Below are 19,405 nucleotides of genomic sequence, written 5' to 3' on the forward strand. Positions count from 1 at the left end.
TTCAAGGTAGTCATTGATTTCTTTTGATATTTCCTCTTTGACCCACTGTTTTTCTAAGATTGTGCTGTTTAATTTCCAAATAGTGGTGTGAAACCTCGGCCCTGTCCCTTGCAAATTTCCAGCTTGACTCCACTGTGGTCAGAGATATTGTTTTGTATGATTTCAATCTTTCTGAATTCATTAAGCTTTTCTTTGTGGCCTAGCATATGGTCTATCTTGGAGAATGATCCATGTGCACTTGAGAAAAATGTATATCCTGCTGTGTTTGGGTGTAATGATCTATATATGTCTTTTAGATCCAGCTCCTCTAATATACTGTTCAAGTGTTTTGTTTCTTTAGTGATTCTCTTTTGAGATGTTCTGTCCAAGGTAGATAGTGGTGTATTAAAATCCCCCACTACAATTGTAGATGCATCTATTGTTTCACTTAGTTTTTCCAGCGTTTGCCTCACATATTTAGAGGCATCCTTGTTAGGAGCATAAATATTTATGATTGTTTGATCTTCTTGACAGATTTTCCCTTTCACTAAAATGTAGTATCCTTCTTTGTCTCTCAGAATTGTTTCACCTTTAAAGTCTATTTTGTCTGATATTAATATAGCTACTCCTGCCTTTTTTTGGTTATTGTTTGCTTGTGTGATTGTTTTCCAGCCATTCACTTTCAATCTCCATGCATCTCTGGGTCTAAGATGTGTCTCTTGTAGACAGCATACGGATGGGCCATATTTCCTTATCCAGTGTCCCAGTCTGAATCTTTTGATAGGTGAGTTTAATCCGTTGACATTCAATGTTATTACTTTCAAGGAATTATTTGTGTTAGCCATATTTTGATTGGATTTGTGTTTGTCATATTTTGTTTGTTTTTTTTTTTCCCTTCTATTTTTGTCTTTTTTTGTTGCTCTTATACTCTCCTCCAACTCTGCCTGTCCTGTTTTTTCCTTTCTTCCTGCAGAACTCCCTTTAGAATTTCTTGAAGGGGAGGTTTCTTGTTGGTATACTCTTTCAGTTTCTGTTTATCTGCGAATATTTTGAACTCTCCATCATTTTTGAATGCTAGTTTAGCTGTATAGAGTATTCTTGGTTGGAAATTTTTTTCCTTTAGTACTTTGATTATATCATACCACTGCCTTCTTGCCTCCATGGTTTCAGATGAGAAATCAGCACTTAATCTTATGGAGCTTCCCTTGTATGTATTGGTTTTCTTTTCTCTTGCTGCTTTTAGGATTTTCTCTTTGTCTTGAGCATTGGATAATTTGACAAGTATGTGTCTTGGGGTGGGCCTGTTGGGGTTTATGACTAGTGGAGTGCGCTGTGCTTCTTGGATATGTACATCTGTCTCTTTCATTAGATTTGGGAAGTTTTCAGCCATTATTTCCTGCAACACTCCTTCTGACCCCTTTCCCTTCTCTTCTCCTTCTGGAATGCCTATAATACGTATGTTTGAGCGTTTTGCATTGTCATTCAGGTCCCTAAGTCCTAGCTGGATTTTTTCTATCTTTTTATCGACCCCTTCTACTATCTGTTTGATTTCTGATGTACTGTCTTCCACATCACTAATTCTCTGCTCTGCCTCTTCTAGTCTGCTGATATTTGCTGCAAGTGTATTTTTGATTTCTTGAACTGTGGTGTTCATTCCCATCATATCTGTTATCTTTTTGCATATGTCTGCAATTTCCCCTCTGAGTGTTGTCTTCATGTTGTTAACCTCTTTCATTACTTCATCAAATTTGTCGGTGATAAATGTTCTGAAATCTTTCATTGCTTGAGCGAAGTTCTGTTCCCCTTCCTGATTTTTAGTTTGTTGATTCGATTCAGCCATGTTTTCCTGATTACTGGTTTGGTTTGTAGGTTTTTGTTGCTGTCTGGTCATCATTTTATCTTGACGGGTTTAATCAGTTCCTTAGCTTCTTTGTCTACTCTTAGAGATTAATTAGCTGTTGTTTTTGCGTAAGTGTTATATCTTCTCTTTGTCACTTTGTTCTTCTTATTCTAATTTCTTGTTGCTGGTTACGTTCACTTTACAGGAAAGTATTAGTGCCGGGGAAAGGTAATTGTGTAAGCAAGTGTAAGGTAGTATTGGTGATATATGTTAACAAAGCAAGAATATGAGATCTGGGAGGATGGAGGTTAGATTCATGTAAAATTGTGTAGAGTTATAGTAGTAGGTAGAGTACCTATTATGAGGTAGCTGACTGAATATGGGAGGAATATGGTATGAGCTAAAAAGCTATTGTTTTCATGAGAGAGGGAAAGAGAAAAGAAAGGTAATAGTTTCAAGACTGGATAACAGACAGAAAACAAAACAAGGGTATTAGGAATTAAGAGTTAAATACTTTGTGGATCAAAGAAAGGGAGATGGGAGGTGGAATATAGGAGAGACAGTAGATGATGGTGGATATCAAGATGTAGGTGAAAGGGGATAGTGTAGGTAGCCTAAATCAGTTCACTTAGAAATGAGGCAGTGGAGGATGAGAGAACCCAGCAAATGTGAGGTGTTCCCTGCAGCACCTATTGTAAAATTGAGTTAAAATAAAATAAGTAGAAAATGAGGGATAAGAGGGAGAGCAAAAACAGAAAAAGAAAAAATAAAAACTGAAAAAAAAAAAAAGAAAGAGAAGAAAGGAAAAAAGAAAAAGGGGGGTGGGCAAAGGGTGGGGAACAGGTAGGGGTAAGAAAAAAACAGATACATGCGAACCACAATTGCAACACCAACTACAACAACAACAAAAAAAAACCCTAAATAACTGAATAAAAAAAAAAGACTTTGCGGGATAAGCTGGGAGAAAAGACTAGGGGATAATGCAATATTAGCAATCAGGACATTAAAAAAAGTAAAAAATAAGATAAAATGAAAATAAAAACAAAACAAAATGAAACGGTAAAGAAAAAATGCAAACGTTGAAGGCTAGGCCATTCAAGGACCTCAGATGGACCTCAGGGCGTGATGGATTCAGGGGTGGAACGTCTGAGATATTGAAGACTCAAGAGGTGTGAGTCTCTGGGGTGTGGGCCACCAGAGTTTAGGGGATTCACACCTGGCAACCTCTAATCTGGTCAACAGGAAGCCTAGGAGCCCCGCAGTGTAACACAGCCCTCAGGGATCCCCACAGCTGGGTGCCAGCCCTATGGGGGAAGTCAGATCCGCAAACTCTATATTATGTTTGAACCCTGCAATTCACTTACTCACTAGGGTTTATTTTTGTGGATATTTCGTCAGTTCAGCTTTTGGACCGCTCCCACCCTATGATCCCACAAAACGGCCACCTGGGGGCGCCTCTACACCGCAGCCAATTTAATGACGCAGCACCGGAGCCCGGCCCATGGGTTGGGCTCCAGTTGGAAATGCCGAAAACAGATTCCACAACCGGAATTCCCAAGCTTCGCAAAATATTCCCCAATCGGCTTCCAGACGTGTCCCCCTCCCTCGCCGCACCCTGTAACAACCTCCCAATTACGTCCCTTTATTGCCAACACTCTGATTCCATTGCAGATTGGCAGCCGGGCTGTGGGGGCAGGGCTCCAGGCGGAAGCGCTATTATTTGTGTCCGCAATCAAAAATTCCCCCGCTTCACAATAAAACACTGTCTGTCTCCCCAAATCGATCCTCAAAGGCGTCCCGTCCCGTCAACCCCCCAACAGCCCGCCCAGGACTCGCGAATTCCCCAACACCGCAGAGCCACCAAAAAGCGCGGCCGCAGTGCGGGTTCCGCGGCTCCACCCACCCCCAAGGAGGGAGCAACCCGTGTGCAGATCTCACCTCCGGGCAATAGAACCCAAATTGTATCTTATAGACCAATCCTCTCCATTACCTTCCCACCAAATCAATGTCCAGACACTTCCTGCCCTGCAAAAATCCCGAAAAAGCCTGGTCCCAGAGAACCTCCGGCAGCGCCCAGCTGCCTCTTCCCAGGAGAGACGGCAAGGCAAGCTCACTCAGCCACCATCTTGCCGGAAGTCCTCTGACATTTTAAACTTCTGTTTTATTTTTTAAAATCATGGCATTTTATATTATTTTCAGTTTTCCCTTATGTTAAATATTTTAATCTAGATCTCTCAAGGAACATATGACTTCACTTAGTATCTGCATTTGCAGATAGGGCACTTAATTCACAGGCAGTTAACAACTGTTGGATTTAAGATCTCTATGGCTAAGTTTCCTAGTCCTTATTATACATATAACAGCAATACTGTGAAATTGCATCTCTGTTAACTGGTTCATCAAAGAGTCTGAATTAGGCGAGGCATAAAAATTTAATCCTTTTGTCTCCAGTCAGTGCCTTACCAGGCTCTGGATTCTTCCTCTCCAAACCTTAATGACAGATTCCTTAATTTACTGGCCACCTTCAGCTATTAAGCATCCCTGTATGCCTTAAAATCTCATTCTTTGTTTCATTCAGTGTTCCTTTCCTCCCCAAACTTGGACTTGGCCCATGGTCAGAGCCACATGTGCTGGACTTTTTCAGATCTTTACTCAAATGCCACCTTTGAAGTGAAGCCCTCCCTAGCTTCCTTTTCTCAAAACTGTATTCCTTCTCCCCAACTCCTATCCCCTTCCTTGCTGGATTTCTCACCTGTAATATTTTATATGGTTTACCTGTTGTTCTAGGTACTCAAAAATAGTTGAATGGATCAATAGCGAAGGGATGAGGTCTTTCCTTTATGCCTGCCTCCTCATGCTGGTTCCTCTTTTCCTTCTCCAATAGTCACAACTCTAGGGCATAAGCAGATACCTGCCAGGAAATGGGATGCCTAGTGTTCCCTTCTAGTAGGTTGCCTGGTGTTCCCTTCTAGTAGGTTGCCTGATCTCTACAGGAGAGTCTTTCAGAAGCCCCCCTCACTTGGCTTAAGATGGACAACAAGCCCTGTCTCTACTCTGGGGAAGGAAGAAGAAAAGCTCTAATGCTGTACACAAGGCATGACATTGCATTCTGAAGACCCCCTGGAGTTCTTTCAGTCTTCTCTTAATAGAGGCTGGGGGAAGGGGCTGGCGATGGGTAGGGATGTGTCTTGAAGCTGTCTTTAGAATATGGAGGTACTTGGCACCTATCATCTTTTCTTGAAAAGTTCAGTCAAGAACCGTTCTGTGTCCTGTTAAGTGTATAAAAGCTATGTGAAGCCAGAGCTTGTAAATCACTGGGAATTCAGAGGGATGAGTTATTTCTTTGCATGATATTTACATTTAACTTCTAAACTTTTAATAATCCTGTTTTCAGCCAGTTTTAATGAGATTTCCCAAATTCAAACAGTTGGACTCATAAAGCCAGAAAAATAATGGCTAATTCTTACATAATACTTAATGTTTACTGTTTTCCAGGCACTGTTCTAAGCAATTACATGTATTAACTTGTCTAATCCCCTCAACAACCCTTTGAGGAGAAACAGTACAATTATTATCCCAATTTTATAGATGAGGAAGTTGAGGCACAGAGAGGTTAAGCAACTTGCCTAAGGTTATATAGCTACTAAGTGGCAGAGCTGGGATTGAACCCAGGCAGTGTAGCTCCAGAGTCATGCTGTTACCAGTAAGCTGTACTGGAGCACTGAGGGCCCTCAGTGCTCCGTGGGTTGGTCCCAAGCAGTATTAATTTCTCCTCTGTCTAGTTATATTTCTTAATTCTAACAAAGGTATTAGTGAGTAATAATGCTTCCTTGTCTTGTTCATCTCTTCCTCTTCACTTTAAAAAAAAAAGATTTATTTATTTTTTTCTCCCCCCACCCACCCCATTGTTTGTACTCACTGTCTGCTTTCTCTGCCCATTCATTGTGTGCTCTCTGTGTCTGCTCAACTTTTTTTTCTTTAGGAGGCACTGGGAACCAAACCCAGGTCCTCCCATGTGGGAAAGAGGCCCTCAATCACTTGAGCCACCTCCACTGCCTTCTTTGTTGTGTCTCTCATTGTGTTTCCTCTTTGCGTCATCTTGTTGTGTCAGCTTGTCATGCCAGCCCATCGGGTCAGCGTGCTGTCTTGCTCTTCTTTTCTAGGAAGCACCAGGAAGCAACCCAGGACCTCCCATGTGGTAGGTGGGCACCCAAATGCTTGAGCCACATCCACTTCCCCCTCTTTACTTTTAATACCTAACTCTGTTCTCTCACCCTGCCAGGTGTTGTTGAGGTATACAGGGTAACCAAACGTGTGGAGCTGGGGATAAAGGCCACTGCAGTGTGCAGTGAGAAACTCCAGCAGTTGCTGAAGGACATTGATAAAGTGTGGAATAACTTGATCAGCTTCATGTCACTTGCCACACTCACGGTAAGCCCATTCGACATTTCAGCATTGGCTTCTTTCCAGAAACCCAAGTTGCAAAGCCAGGATATATATTCCAATGATAGCACTTAGTGGAGGGTGAAGGTGCCTCCTGGATCATGTTATGTGAAAGGAGGGAGATGACATTTGTACCCGGTTGGCTTCTGGATAGCTCCAAGGGCCACCGTACCTGAAAAATAAGAGTAGGAGTGGGGTGTAGCTCAGTGGTTGAGCACGTGTTTCGCATGTATGGCATCCTGGTTTCAATCCCCGGTACCTTCTAAAAAATAAATAAGAATATAGGAAAACACTCTATCTTCTGGATTTGTACACATATATGCGTGCTTTGTCCAGCATTGATTTGAGTTCCTTTCCTCCCAATTCTAGTTATTTATGTTTATGTCCCAATATATGTCCTTTTTCAAAAAAAATTTATTAATTTTATCCCCTCTCTCTCCTCCCCCCCCCCCCGCCCCATTCTGTTTTTGTGCTCATTGTCTTCTCTGTGTCCATTCGCTGTGTGCTCTCTGTGTCTGGTTGTCTTCTCTTCTGGTCTTCTCTTTAGGAGGCACCCGGGAACTGATCCCAGGACTTTTCACTGTGAGAGAGAAACTCAATCACCCAAGCCACCTCAGCTCCCTGGTTTGCTGTGTCTCCCATTGTCTCTCCTCTGTGTCTTTGTTGTGTCATCTTGCTGTACCAGCTTTCTACATGGGCCAGCTCACTTCCACCATGGAGGCCCCAGGAACTGAACCCGGGACCCCCCATATGGGAGAGGGGAGCCCAATTGCTTCCCTATATGTCCTTTTAAAACACGATATAATACAGTCTTGTTGTTTTCCTGTGATTCACTTAGCCTTTTTACTTTTATTAGATTCTTGGATTATTTTCATTTTTTCCTGTTATGAATAGTTCTAGTATGACTGACTTTAAACAAATGACTCCCCCTTTTCTGGGATATGTTCCTCAAAGGGGACTTATGAGGTCAGAGTGTATAAAACTGCATGCACATGTACATACGTGCATGCATACATATAAAGTACTGGATAAATTTGGTGGATGACTTTCCAAATATGTTGGACTAATTGACAGTCCTACCAGCAATATATAAGTATGCATTTCTCTAGCTTTCTTGGTCAGTTTCCTAATTTAACAAGTATATAATGATCCTTTTTTTGAAATTTTCCTCTATTTTTTAATTTATATTTCTTTAATTTCTGGAAAGGCTTTGCAGTGTTCCAGATGATCATTTACTATTACTTTTTCCTTTCTGTATAAAATAATTATCTCTTGATCACTTATTAAATGGAATATGGTTATTCATCTTAAGTATTTATAATAGTTTAAGTATATATATTGACTAGTAAGCTTTTATCGGTTTGTTTTTTTCTCTTCTGTTTATGTCCCTTTTTTTTTTTTACATTTCTTGGGCAAAATTTTTAAAATATATTCTCATACCTATTCAGTTTGTCTCTAATGACATCCTTTATTTCCACAATAGTTAGAACTTTATCTTCCTTCCACAGCTGGAATAAATATGCTATTCCATTTTCTAATAGCTTTTTTTCACACTTAACTATGTGATCCATTTGAACAGGATTACAGCCACTTAGTAGGAATCAATTCTTACTGCCCTGTACTGATAGCCAGGGAGCTACCCAGCCTTCCCAGCATCTTTTTTTTTTTTTAAAGATTTATTTATTTCTCTCCCCTTACCCCCTCCCCCCAGTAGTCTGCTCTCTGTGTCCATTCGCTGTGTGTTCTTCTGTGACTGCGTCTATCCTTATCAGTGGCACCGGGAATCTGTGTCAAATCTTGTTGTGTCATCTCTCTGTGTGTGAGGCACCATTCTTGGGCAGGCTGCACTTTCTTTCGCTCTGGGCGGCTCTCCTTATGGGACTCACTCCTTGCGTGTGAGGCTCCCATACGCGGGGGACACGGCTGCGTAGCAGGGCACTCCTTGTGCCCATCAGCACTGTGCATGGGCCAGCTCCACACGGGTCAAGGAGGCCCGGGGTTTGAACCGCGGACCTCCCATGTGGTAGGCAGATGCCCTATCCATTGGGCCAAGTCTGCTTCCCTCTTCCTCTTTTAATCTCTTCTGCATACAACTACCAGGCTGTTCTTTCTAAAATGTAAGTCTGATTTTGTCAGTTAAATACCATTTAAAATCCTGCAGTAGGTTCTTCTTGGTCTTTTAGCATCAAGTTTAAATTCTTTAGCTCAGTGTCTGAGGTCTTTTCCATCGCTTGAACCACCTTTGCCTCTCTTTCTCTTTTAGGCTGCTTTTCCCTTAGGACTTTGCATCCTTTGCCCTGAAGTAATTCTAAGACCCCTTCAATCTGAATTGAAACCCTTCCTCTGTGTGAGTCCATAGGATGTTTCTCTATCATAGCATTTACTATGCTTATTGATAATTGTGGGTTTGTCTCTTGCTGTCCAGCTTCTCTATTCTTTAAAAGGGGGGCTGTGTCCTTATTTCTTAGTGTTCTAACACATATATTTGGTGGGTCTTATTGTTCTTGGTTTTTTACTTTTTTGAGCCTTATTGGTTTTTTTTTTTTTAACTAAGTACCATGAAATTTTTGTGCTTCATGATTTTAACAATTGTATTCAAATTTTCTCCCAGCTGCTAGAATTCTGTTCAGTATTCTCTACATCACAGAAATGCATTAATTATGCATTTACTTTCTAAGTTCCAGCTACTTGAAGTTGATAATGCGGCTGAGAGAGAAGGATGTAGTACCAGTTGTTTACCATAGAGTTCAGTCTTTTACCCTTGCTTTTCCAGCATTGCAGCTATTCAGAGACTCTCTACTCATCTTACAAAGATCTTATCTCAAGACCCATTTGTTCTATGTTTTTATAGCAACAAGATATTTAAAACCAATCATCAGGAATCCAGAGATTGGTATGTGTCTAGGTATCTCCTAATTCAATCATCTTCTGCTTCTTAACCTTGTGCTAGTATAGACCAGCCTGAATATCGTCATCTTCATCATTAGCTAACTTTTACTGAGTGCTTTTACCATGTGCTTCTAAACTCTTTATAGGGAGCTGATGTGGCTCAGTGGTTGAGCCCTGGCTTCCCACATACAAGGTCCTGGGTTCAATCCCCAGCCCCAGTACCTAGAAAAAGAAATAAATAACTCTTTATATAGATTTATTTAATCCTAACAAAAGTCAACTTTTTACAGATGAGGAGACAGACACAGAGATCTTGGTAGGGACTTGATTCAGTCTAAAAGTTGGGAGTCTGCTTTTTCAAGGACCACTGTTGTTTCCTTGAAATGGGCGAGTTGGGTGGGTAACTTTCTTGGAGAGAGGGGTATTGAGCATTGGGGTTAAGGAGATGAAGCAATAGGAGCCTGTGCTGGTAGCACTTGATATAAACAGTCAAGTTGTTTTCTGTACATTTCCCCCCTATTGATTCCTCAGGACTAGTAGAGTAGCTTAAAAGCTTCCCTCTTTCTGTTAAGATTGTAAAGTTTTTTGTTTAGGTGGCAGCCAGTTCTCATGGGCAATCAGTTCTCATGGTAACTAACACTTTGAAAACTAGGTTTATATACAAACCTTCAAATCAGCCACCCATCTCTTCTCTTCGGGTGCTATTAGAAAAAGATGGGTGTAATTCCAAAGCGTATCTTTCCTTGCCTTGAGCCCTTTGAAGAAAAGGTACTGTAAAAGACCAGCTGCATTAACCAAGCTCTTTATGGTTTAGTCCTTTTCACTTTGGGGCAAAGAATACTGGGGGAAATCCTGGCCTGGGTTGCTGTGGCATATTTATATCTCAAGGTAACTACATTCCTCAGGGGAACTGGAGGCCAGTTTCTTCCTTGTACATCTTCCCAAACTTCCACACTCCCACAGCACTACAACTGTTCATGAGAAAGGCTTGCCTTCTAACTTTGGTTGCTCCTCCAAGCATTTTTCTCTTAAGGTAAAATATACATACAATAAAATGCAAAAACCTTAGTTGTATCATTCATCGAGTTTTATTAGTCAGATCATTCAGTGAGTTTTGACAAATACATCCCCCATTGGAACTTATGCTCCTTTCAAGATTCGAATATATCTGTTCTTCAAGAAAGTCCCTTCCTGCTCCATCTTAGTTATTACACCACTTAGAGGTAATCCCTGTTATTTTTTCCACCAAGTATTAGTTTTGTTTTGGCCTTTTTAAGGAAGCCATGGAATTTGGTTTTTGTTATCTTGAGGAAAGACTATTGGTTTAGCCCATCTAACCTAGGAAGTGTTGCCCTATTGACATAATGGTAGCTCTAAATCCTTTAATCTGGCAAAATGCAAGGTAGGATAGAAAGAGAGAGTGGGCAAGCATTCATGCTCTCTCCTTCAAACTCTCATTATGAAAATCCTCTTTTAGAATACATGTCTAGATTCTAGACAGTGGTTTTACAGACTTTTTTTTTTTTAGGCACCAGGTTAGGGAATGGAGATGAGTTAGTATGCAACTTGACAGTACAGGAGTGTACCACAAATTGTGCCTGAACACTGCTGATTATTCATTTCTCTAATTGCTCATGTTCTTCCAGTTATAATTGCTTTTTTCTCTAGGTCAGCTGTGACACAATAGCACTTACTCTCTGCTCAGATATTTTTCTAGATTATAACCATGTTATTTCCATTTGATAACCGGTAGGTCCTTGGTCTTTAAAACTTACTTGAGGGAAGCGGACGTGGCTCAACTGATGGAGCATCCACCTACCATATGGGAAGGTCCAGGGTTCAATACCCAGGGCTTCCTGACCTGTGTGGTGAGCTGGGCCATGTGCAGAGCTGCTGCACGCAGGAGTGCCATGCCATGCAGGGCCGCCCCTGTGTGGGGCTGCCCCATGTCCAAGAAGTTTGCCCTGCAAGGAGAGCTGCCCTGCATGGAAAAAAAGTGCAGCCCACCCAGGAGTGGCGCCACATACACAGAGAGCTGAAGCAGCAAGATGACGCAACAAAAAAGAGACACATGTTCCCAGTGCCACCGAGGGTACAAGCAGACACAGAAGAACACACAGCGAGTGGACAAAAGAGCAGACAATGGAGGGGGTGGGAGGGGAGAGGAGAGAAATAAAAATAAATAAATCTTTTTAAAAAACTTACTTGAATAAACCACTACATGAAGAATAACATACAATCTACAGAGAAAGTTTAGGGTGTGAGTTTTCATGAAGATGACTTTATTGTAAAAGAACTGATAAGAATATACTCATAAGGGTAAATGATGCACAAACCATCATCTCTGTAAATCAGTTCAGTGGTAACAAACCTATATAGACTTCAGGTTCTCTGGATTAGAGGCTCAAAGCATGGGGATCATTACTATATTTAGGCATGTTTATTGAGATTGCATGTTAAGTATTTAAGTCTTCACAAATTGGTTGGTTTTAAGTAGATGAAACACATTGCCACACTCATACTCACTGTTTCCATTACTGTTACTAATAACAGTTACCATTTATTTTTCACCGAAGACCTGCCAGGCGTTGTGCTATATGCTTTATATTCATTCTCATTTGGACCTCATAGGATTGTTATCCTATAGTGTATTGATAGTGTATACACTATCAATAGTGTAATCCCCAGTTTTATAGGTGAAGAAGAAGCTCAGAGAAGATGAAAAATTGCCTGAAATTGACAAATCTGAGATTTGAATCTACATCATTGTTTCAAAATCCATTCACCTTCTAAGATCTTTTCTGCTTCTAAGATACTACTGAAAAAGACTTTCTTCTTCCATGAAGACTCCATTAGACTACTACGATCAAAAGGCATCTGCATTACTTTTCTCCAGTGAAAAAGTCCCAGAATAAAAGTGCTGCATCATAGCAGTGCTGCTTGGGCTAAGGAGAGCAGAGCAAACTCCAAATTGTGACTCCTTAATTTTTATTTAAGTTGAAATTTATACTGGCAAAGTTTCATGTCACTCTTTCCCTTTAGTACTCCTTTTATCCGTGGACTAAGACTCCCTCTTGTGGTAGACCATCTCCTCTGGGCACAGACTTGGAGAGAACTGTTCTTTCTCAGGAGGTGAAAACCATCTATTTTGGGACATGGATGTGGCTCAAGTGATAGAGCTTCTGCCTACCATATAGGAGGACCTGGATTTGATCCCTGGGTCCTCTTGGTGAAAAGAAGAAGAGGAAGTGTGCCCATGTGGCAAGCCAGTGAGCACGAGTGCCCACATGGGGAGCACAAGTGCACACCCGGTGAGCTAGTGCCTGCACGAGTGCCCACGTGGTGAGCCAGTGCCTGTGCAAGTGTGTCACACAGCAAGATGATGATGCAACTAAAGAGAGACAAGGAGAAAGTCAAGGTGAAGCGCAGCAGAAACCAGGAACTGAGGTGGCACAATTGACAGGGAAACTTTTTCCACATCAGGAATCTCCAGGATTGAATCACGGTTAATCCTAGAGGAGAGAAAATGAGAAGACAACACAGACAGCAAAAACAGCAGGGTGGGAGAAGGGAAAGAGGGAAGATAAATAAATAAAATAAATACATCTTTTTTAAAAAAATCATCTATTTTAGTGAGATATGAGGTACTCTGATGGTTAAGTTCTCTGAGTGAATTGTTACCTAAGGGTTTATCTTGTGGATGTGGGTTGAAGCTCAGCAGGTTTGAAACAAGAAAAGAATTCAATCCTGGAAAACAAAACTAATCAATTTTTGCCATATAAAATCTAAAAGAAAGGACTGTTACTCTCTGGAGTTAAAAATCGCACAGACTCTTTGATTCTAATATTATCCTCAGTGTAATACAAATTCTTTTGGGGAAGCGGATTTGGCCCAATGGGTAGGGCATCCGCCTACCACATGGGAGGTCCAAGGTTCAAACCCAGGGCCTCCTTGATCCGTGTGGAGCAGGCCCATGTGCAGTGCTGATGCGCACAAGGAGTGCTGTGCCACACAGGGGTGTCCCCCATGTAAGGGAGCCCCACGCGCAAGGAGCACACCCCGTAAGGAGAGCCACCCCATGCGTAAAAAGCGCAGCCTGCCCAGGAATGGCACTGCACACATGGAGAGCTGACACAACAAGATGATGCAACAAAGAAACACAGATTCCAGGTGCCACTGACAAGAATACAAGTGGACACAGAAGAACAGACAGCAAATGGACACAGAGCAGACAACTGGGGGCAGAAGGGTGGCGGGGAAGGGGAGAGAAATAAAAAATAAATCTTAAAAAAAAAATTCTTTTGTACCCCTGTTCAATGGGAAATTAGCAGTGAATTTCTGAGTACCTCCTATTACTGTGGCATATCAGGAGAACAATTTTTTGTTTTTTTTAGTTTATTTTTAATAGTATTTTGTCATCTTGCCGGTATTTGAGAGAGAGAATCTTCACCATATCTTTGTATGACTATCCACAGTTGACAGGAAGAGGGCATGGTAGATAAAGTAATGGTCCCTCAAAGATGCTTATGTCCTAATCCCCAGACCCTGTGTTACCATATATGGTAAAAGGGAGTTTGCAGATGTGATTATGTTAAGGATCTTGAGCTGGGGAGATTATTCTGTATTATCCTGGCAGGCCCAGTGTCATCACAAGGGTCCTTACAAGAGAAAGGCAGGACAAAAGGATTGAGAAAAAACATTAAGACAACAGAAGCAGAAAAAGAGAGATTGGAAAATGCTACACTGCTGGCTTTGAAGATGCAAGAGGGGACCAAAGCCAAGGAAGTCTGGTGGTTTCTGGAAGCTAGAAAATGCATGGAATAGATGATCCCCTAGATCACTCTTTTTTTTTTTTTTTTTTCCTTAAAGATTTATTTATTTATTTATTTAATTCCCTCCCCCGGTTGTCTGTTTTCTGTGTCTTTTTGCTGCGTCTTGTTTTCTTTTGTCCGCTTCTGTGGTCGTCAGCGGCACGGGAAGTGTGGGCGGCGCCATTCCTCGGCAGGCTGCTCCCTCCTTCACGCTGGGTGGCTCTCCTTATGGGTGCACTCCTTGCGCGTGGGGCTCCCCTACGCGGGGGACACCCCTGTGTAGCAGGGCACTCCTTGCGCGCATCAGCACTGCGCATGGGCCAGCTCCACACGGGTCAAGGAGGCCCGAGGCTTGAACCGCGGACCTCCCATATGGTAGACGGACGCCCTAACCACTGGGCCAAAGTCCGTTTCCCTAGATCACTCTTTATATCAGTCAAGTTAGGCTGGGTTATGTTGTGGTTACAAACAGCCCTCCAAATCTTACTGACATTAAGCAACAGAGCTTTATCTCTTGCTCATGCTACATGTCCATCTCAACTTGGAGGGGAGCTCTATGCCCTGTCCTCCTCACTCGGACCCAGGTAGACAGAGCTTTCACCTTGTGGAGCATTGCTGGTCACCATGAGGGGGCAAGGGAACATGACAAATAGCACATTGGTCATAAAGGCTTCCTCCCAGAAGTGACAGGTAAGCCCATCCTACCATTGTCCAGAAGGAGGAGAGTGAGAAAATTGGTGAAGAACACTAATTATTACCAGACTTTCTTCCTTAATAAGGATTTTCTTGGACAACATTTTTAGTGATTTTTTTGGCTAAAGATTCAGGATTATATATCTTAGCCTAACTCTGGAACTTGTGTAAGCAAATTTTTTTTTTAAGATTTATTTTTTATTTATTTCTCTCCCCTTTCCCCCCACCCAGTTGTCTGCTTTCTGTGTCCATTCACTGTGTGTTCTTCTGTGACCGCTTCTATCCTTATCAGCGGCACTGGGAATCTGTTTCTTTTTGTTGCTTCATCTTGCCGTGTCAGGTCTGCATGTGTGTGGCGCCATTCCTGGGCAGGCTGCACTTTCTTTTGCGCTGGGCGGCTCTCCTTACAGGGTGCACTCCTTGCACATGGGGCTCCCCTATGTGGGGGACACCCCAGCGTGGCAGGGCACTCCTTGTGGGCATCAGCACTGTGCATGGGCCAAGAAGGCCTGGGGTTTGAACCATGGACCTCCCATGTGGTAGGTGGATGCCCTATCCATTGGGCCAAATCCGCTTCCCCTTGTGTAAGCAATTTGTGTATCATATAACTTTTTTTTTTTTTTTTTTTGTATCTTAACTAAATGCAGGAAATACTTGCTAATTAAAGTAGGTGATGTTCAATTTAAGGTAGCCTGTACCGGTCATACATTCTTAAAGAATTACTGCCACTGCTTGGTATCAAATTGTTACTATTCCCTGCAATAATCTCCCTGCTTATAGATGTGCACTTACAAGGGTTAATTTGGCCATAAGAGCATTTATGCAGAGCTTTATGGTTTTCACTGGAGATCACAATATGACCTTTCCATTTGTGTCCCTTATGCCTTTGGTAAACAGATATGAAAGGGCCTTTATTAATTTGATTGATTTTAAGATTCCGAGTTTTCCTAGATTCTAGTTATTTCTCAAATAGTCCTGATTCAGTGACATGACAAATATTTATAATCTAGATTACAAACGTGCTACTGTTTTTAGTGTCTTTGAAAAACTTACTAGATTTTGTCCAAGTGAATAATTGTGATAATCATTTAGAGTATATTATCCTTTCTAGCACACTTTTTAAATAGCTTGATGGTCTCAACATCAACTGAATGCAGTAAGTAGGGTAAGTGGAATTGGTACCATTATACAGATGAGAAAACTAGAGAGCAAAGAATTAAATGATAGTACCAGCTGCTTCGACATTTAACCAAAGTGGCCATGATTGTATTAACAAAGAAAGAAAGAGGTGGGTAGAGGCAGGTAGGAAGCGGGAGTGATAGGAATAAAGGAGAGAAGGGAAGGAGGGAGAGAGAAAGGAAGAAAAGAAGGGAAAGGGAAGGAAAATGACCCTCTTACAGGTTAAGGCCGCTTAGATCACGTAGACCAGTCCTTCCCCATGCAGGTGGAATACAGACCTCACCTTTTCTTCTTTCCCTGGTGGGATATGAATGCATTCAGCTAATGTTGGTTTAAGAAAGGTTTGTGGGGCTATAGTACATGGTTTATTATTTCAAATTAGAAATGGGTGGAGAAACAGCATAATCTACACCTTTTTCTTGGGAGAAGCCATATTTTTGTGGGGGTGGGGAATACAGATAATATAATTTTATTTTGCTGCTCATAAATAGTGTAACCAAACACTGTTTATAGCAAAACAGTGTAGCTGAACCACATTTAAGCAGTGTTCAGGCTAAAATAACTATAGAAAATGTAGCTAATAGCAGGAATTTGAGCAGGAATTTGCCATCATTCTGGATCACCTCAGTCTCCATGAAGACAAACCAGCCATCACACCAGGTTCTCAGGTCCTGGACCAGCTGGACTGTAGGACCTTTATCTCTGCCTCACTTCAGCCACCCACTGCCTTCATCACAGTGACCGTATCATCACATCAGACATGCAGTGCTTCTGCAGTCTTAAACTTGGACATCTTACTTTCAAAGCCTAAACTGATAACCCTCCAACTTTTGCCCACTTTACTTGTACTGCTCTTATTTTTGATTCTTAGGACAGGACAGTTGTTTGACCTTTCTGCCTTGTCCCTGGGTCAACCCCTTTCCTTCACTTTCTTTCCCATCTACTTGGTCCCCTTGGCACATGGTATCATGACACACTCTCTTCACTCATGCTCAGCTCACAAACCCCAGCCTGGATCAGTGTGTCCATCTACCTTCTCCACGCCCCAATCTTGACCCACTCTGTGCCAGTGGAGAAATTCACACCATCACAGAGCTTGCTGCTCTGTGTGGCCTCAAGAGTACTGCTGTTTCACACAGTTGATAAACTCACCTCCTGCTTCAAAGAGAGAAGTTGAGAACTCCTCAACTTCCAGGCCCCTAGCTAAAATTTCCTTCTTTCCCAGTGGTGTGTTGGAGCCAGTTCTTACAGGCTTACAAGACTACTCTTGTTAAATTTTCTTTTTTTTTATTTTTTTTAAATATTTATTTATTATTATTATTTTTAATTACATTAAAAAAAATATATGAGGTCCCATTCAACCCCACCGCCCCCGCCCCCCACTCCCCCCACAGCAACACTCTCTCCCATCATCGTGATACATCCATTGCACCTGGTAAGTTCATCTCTGAGCATCACTGCACCCCATAGTCAATGGTCCACATCATAGCCCAGACTCTCTCACGTTCCATCCAGTGGGCCCTGGGGGGATCTACAGTGTCCCGTAATTGTCCGTGAAGCACTATCCAGGACAACTCCACGTCCCGAAAACGCCTCCACATCTCATCTCTTCCTCCCGTTCCCCACACCCAGCAGCCCCCATGGCTACCGTTCCCACACCCATTCCACATTTTCTCTGTGGACATTGGATTGGTTGTGTCCATTGCACACCTATGTCAAGTGAGGGCTTAGATTCCACATGGGTACTGGATGCACTCTTCCCGCTTCTAGTTGTAGACACTCTAGGCTCCATGTTGTGGTGGTTGACCTTCTTCAACTCCATGTTAGCTGAGTGGAGTAAGTCCAATAAGTCAAAGTGTAGGAGCTGAAGTCTGTTGAGGCTCTGGGCCTGGGTGTCATATTATCAGTCCAGAGATTCAAATCCCCTACATATATCTTAAACCCAGCACCAACTACAATTCCAGTAAAGTAGCATGCAAGTCTTGTGAAAAGAGATCCCCTCTGAGTCCATTTCCATCACGCAGAAACACCAGCTCCAAAGAAGGGCCATCTGTCATGGCAGTGAACCCCTTCTGCCATGACCATAGAACCCGTGGGTCTCTTTATCCCTCAAAAGAACCAATACCTGGGGTTGTATCTACCTTATCTGTCTCTTAGACTCTGTTCAGTTGTACATAGGGCTATTCCTTCTGACAACCTCCAGACTCTTTTTTAGAGACTCACAGCCTTATAATCTCATTTCTCCTTTCCATTTCCCCCTTACATTAGGTCAAACCGCTTCCCGAAGTCATGTTATTATATGTAGACAGGTATATTCTGCTGTTCCGCATTGAATCTTTAATTCAAGGTCATTTTCTAGTTGCTTCTTCAGCTGGTATGTGGTAGTGATCCCTCGGTGCCAGGGAGGCTCATCCCCGGGTGTCGTGTCCCATGCTGGGGGGAATGCATCGCATCTACATGCTGAGTTTGGCTGTGAGAGTGGCCACATTTGAGTAACATGAAGGCTGTCAGGAGGAAACCCCCAGGCACAATGCTACTCTAGGTCTTGTTCTTATTGCAGGTGCATAGGCTCAAAAGTGTAGCCATTAGTATCAAGAGCCCACTGTTGGGCCCTCCTTCCTTCCTGGTTCTTGCCGTTGCACCTGGAGGATTGCCGCTGCTCTCCCAGGGCCCACAACAGTGACCCCCGGCCAGGAGCCCAGTACCCCCCCAGCTGTTGTTTTTAATTGTTTCCACTATGAGTATATATAGACATTACCATATACCCTGGACATATGCCCTGTATAACTCCCTGTCAACCATATATATCCTGTCAATAACATCCCATATCAGTATTCCTCCGCTGCCATTGTTGAACCACTCTGTGATCCAAAACTTCCCGTAAAGTGAATCCCAACATAATGCCAGCTTCAGAAGAGTGTTAGATCACCAAAATTCATATACACAATATACAGTATTTCCCCAGATCCACCATAAAACCTTTTCCCTTCCACAGCAATAATCTTTTAACTTATTCATATCATATTTCCTGAAACTGATGTACAGATTCCGAAACTATAGTTTTCAAACAAGGTAACATTTGTGCTTACTATGTGGTCCATACTTTAGGTTGTACAGTTTTCTAAATTTTTTAGTTATCCTATGTTTTGTCTTATGGTTTTCATTATTAGTCTGTCGTCCCCTATATGTTTTTGGTGTAATATTAGCTGTTTTATATTCATCCTCGTGTACTCTCACGTAACTCCTCTTTTGCCCCCTTATTTACCTTTGTTCCATCCATTGCACGTCCATTTTCCCCTCCCCTTAGGGCCCACAACGCCTGCCAATCTAATGCCCTGGGAGCCGTCCTTTCTCACGAGAGATACAGTTCTCTCTATTCGACGGCATTAGTCTTCCCCAGGATATGGGTCCACCCCACCCAATGGTAGAACCCACCTTGGCAAAATGAGCCTTCAGCTATTCCCTCCGGAGTCCGTCCCGTATCAGACCATACCCCCTGAGCGTCCTAACCAGGTAACCCTCCTACTTATACTTTGATACGTTTTACTCAACATTTAGTTCTCAATGAACT

At 42.3% G+C, this 19,405-nt stretch overlaps 1 protein-coding gene across 18 annotated transcripts in view; it reads left to right on the forward strand.

The window, feature by feature from the left end:
* SYNRG (synergin gamma) overlaps positions 1–19,405 on the forward strand; it is a 119,965-nt gene that overhangs the window by 82,013 nt on the left and 18,547 nt on the right. For all 18 annotated transcript variants that reach the window (XR_011646837.1, XR_011646835.1, XR_011646836.1 and 15 more), the window contains one exon: positions 6,102–6,250. Coding sequence is in view for 12 of the 18 variants with exons in the window: in XM_058283196.2 (XP_058139179.1) it covers positions 6,102–6,250 (149 nt within the window). In the remaining 6 variants the exon portion in view is untranslated. The remainder of the gene's footprint in view (positions 1–6,101; positions 6,251–19,405) is intronic.

The sequence above is a fragment of the Dasypus novemcinctus genome, chromosome 21 (assembly GCF_030445035.2).
Source record: "Dasypus novemcinctus isolate mDasNov1 chromosome 21, mDasNov1.1.hap2, whole genome shotgun sequence".
NCBI lineage: Eukaryota > Metazoa > Chordata > Mammalia > Cingulata > Dasypodidae > Dasypus > Dasypus novemcinctus.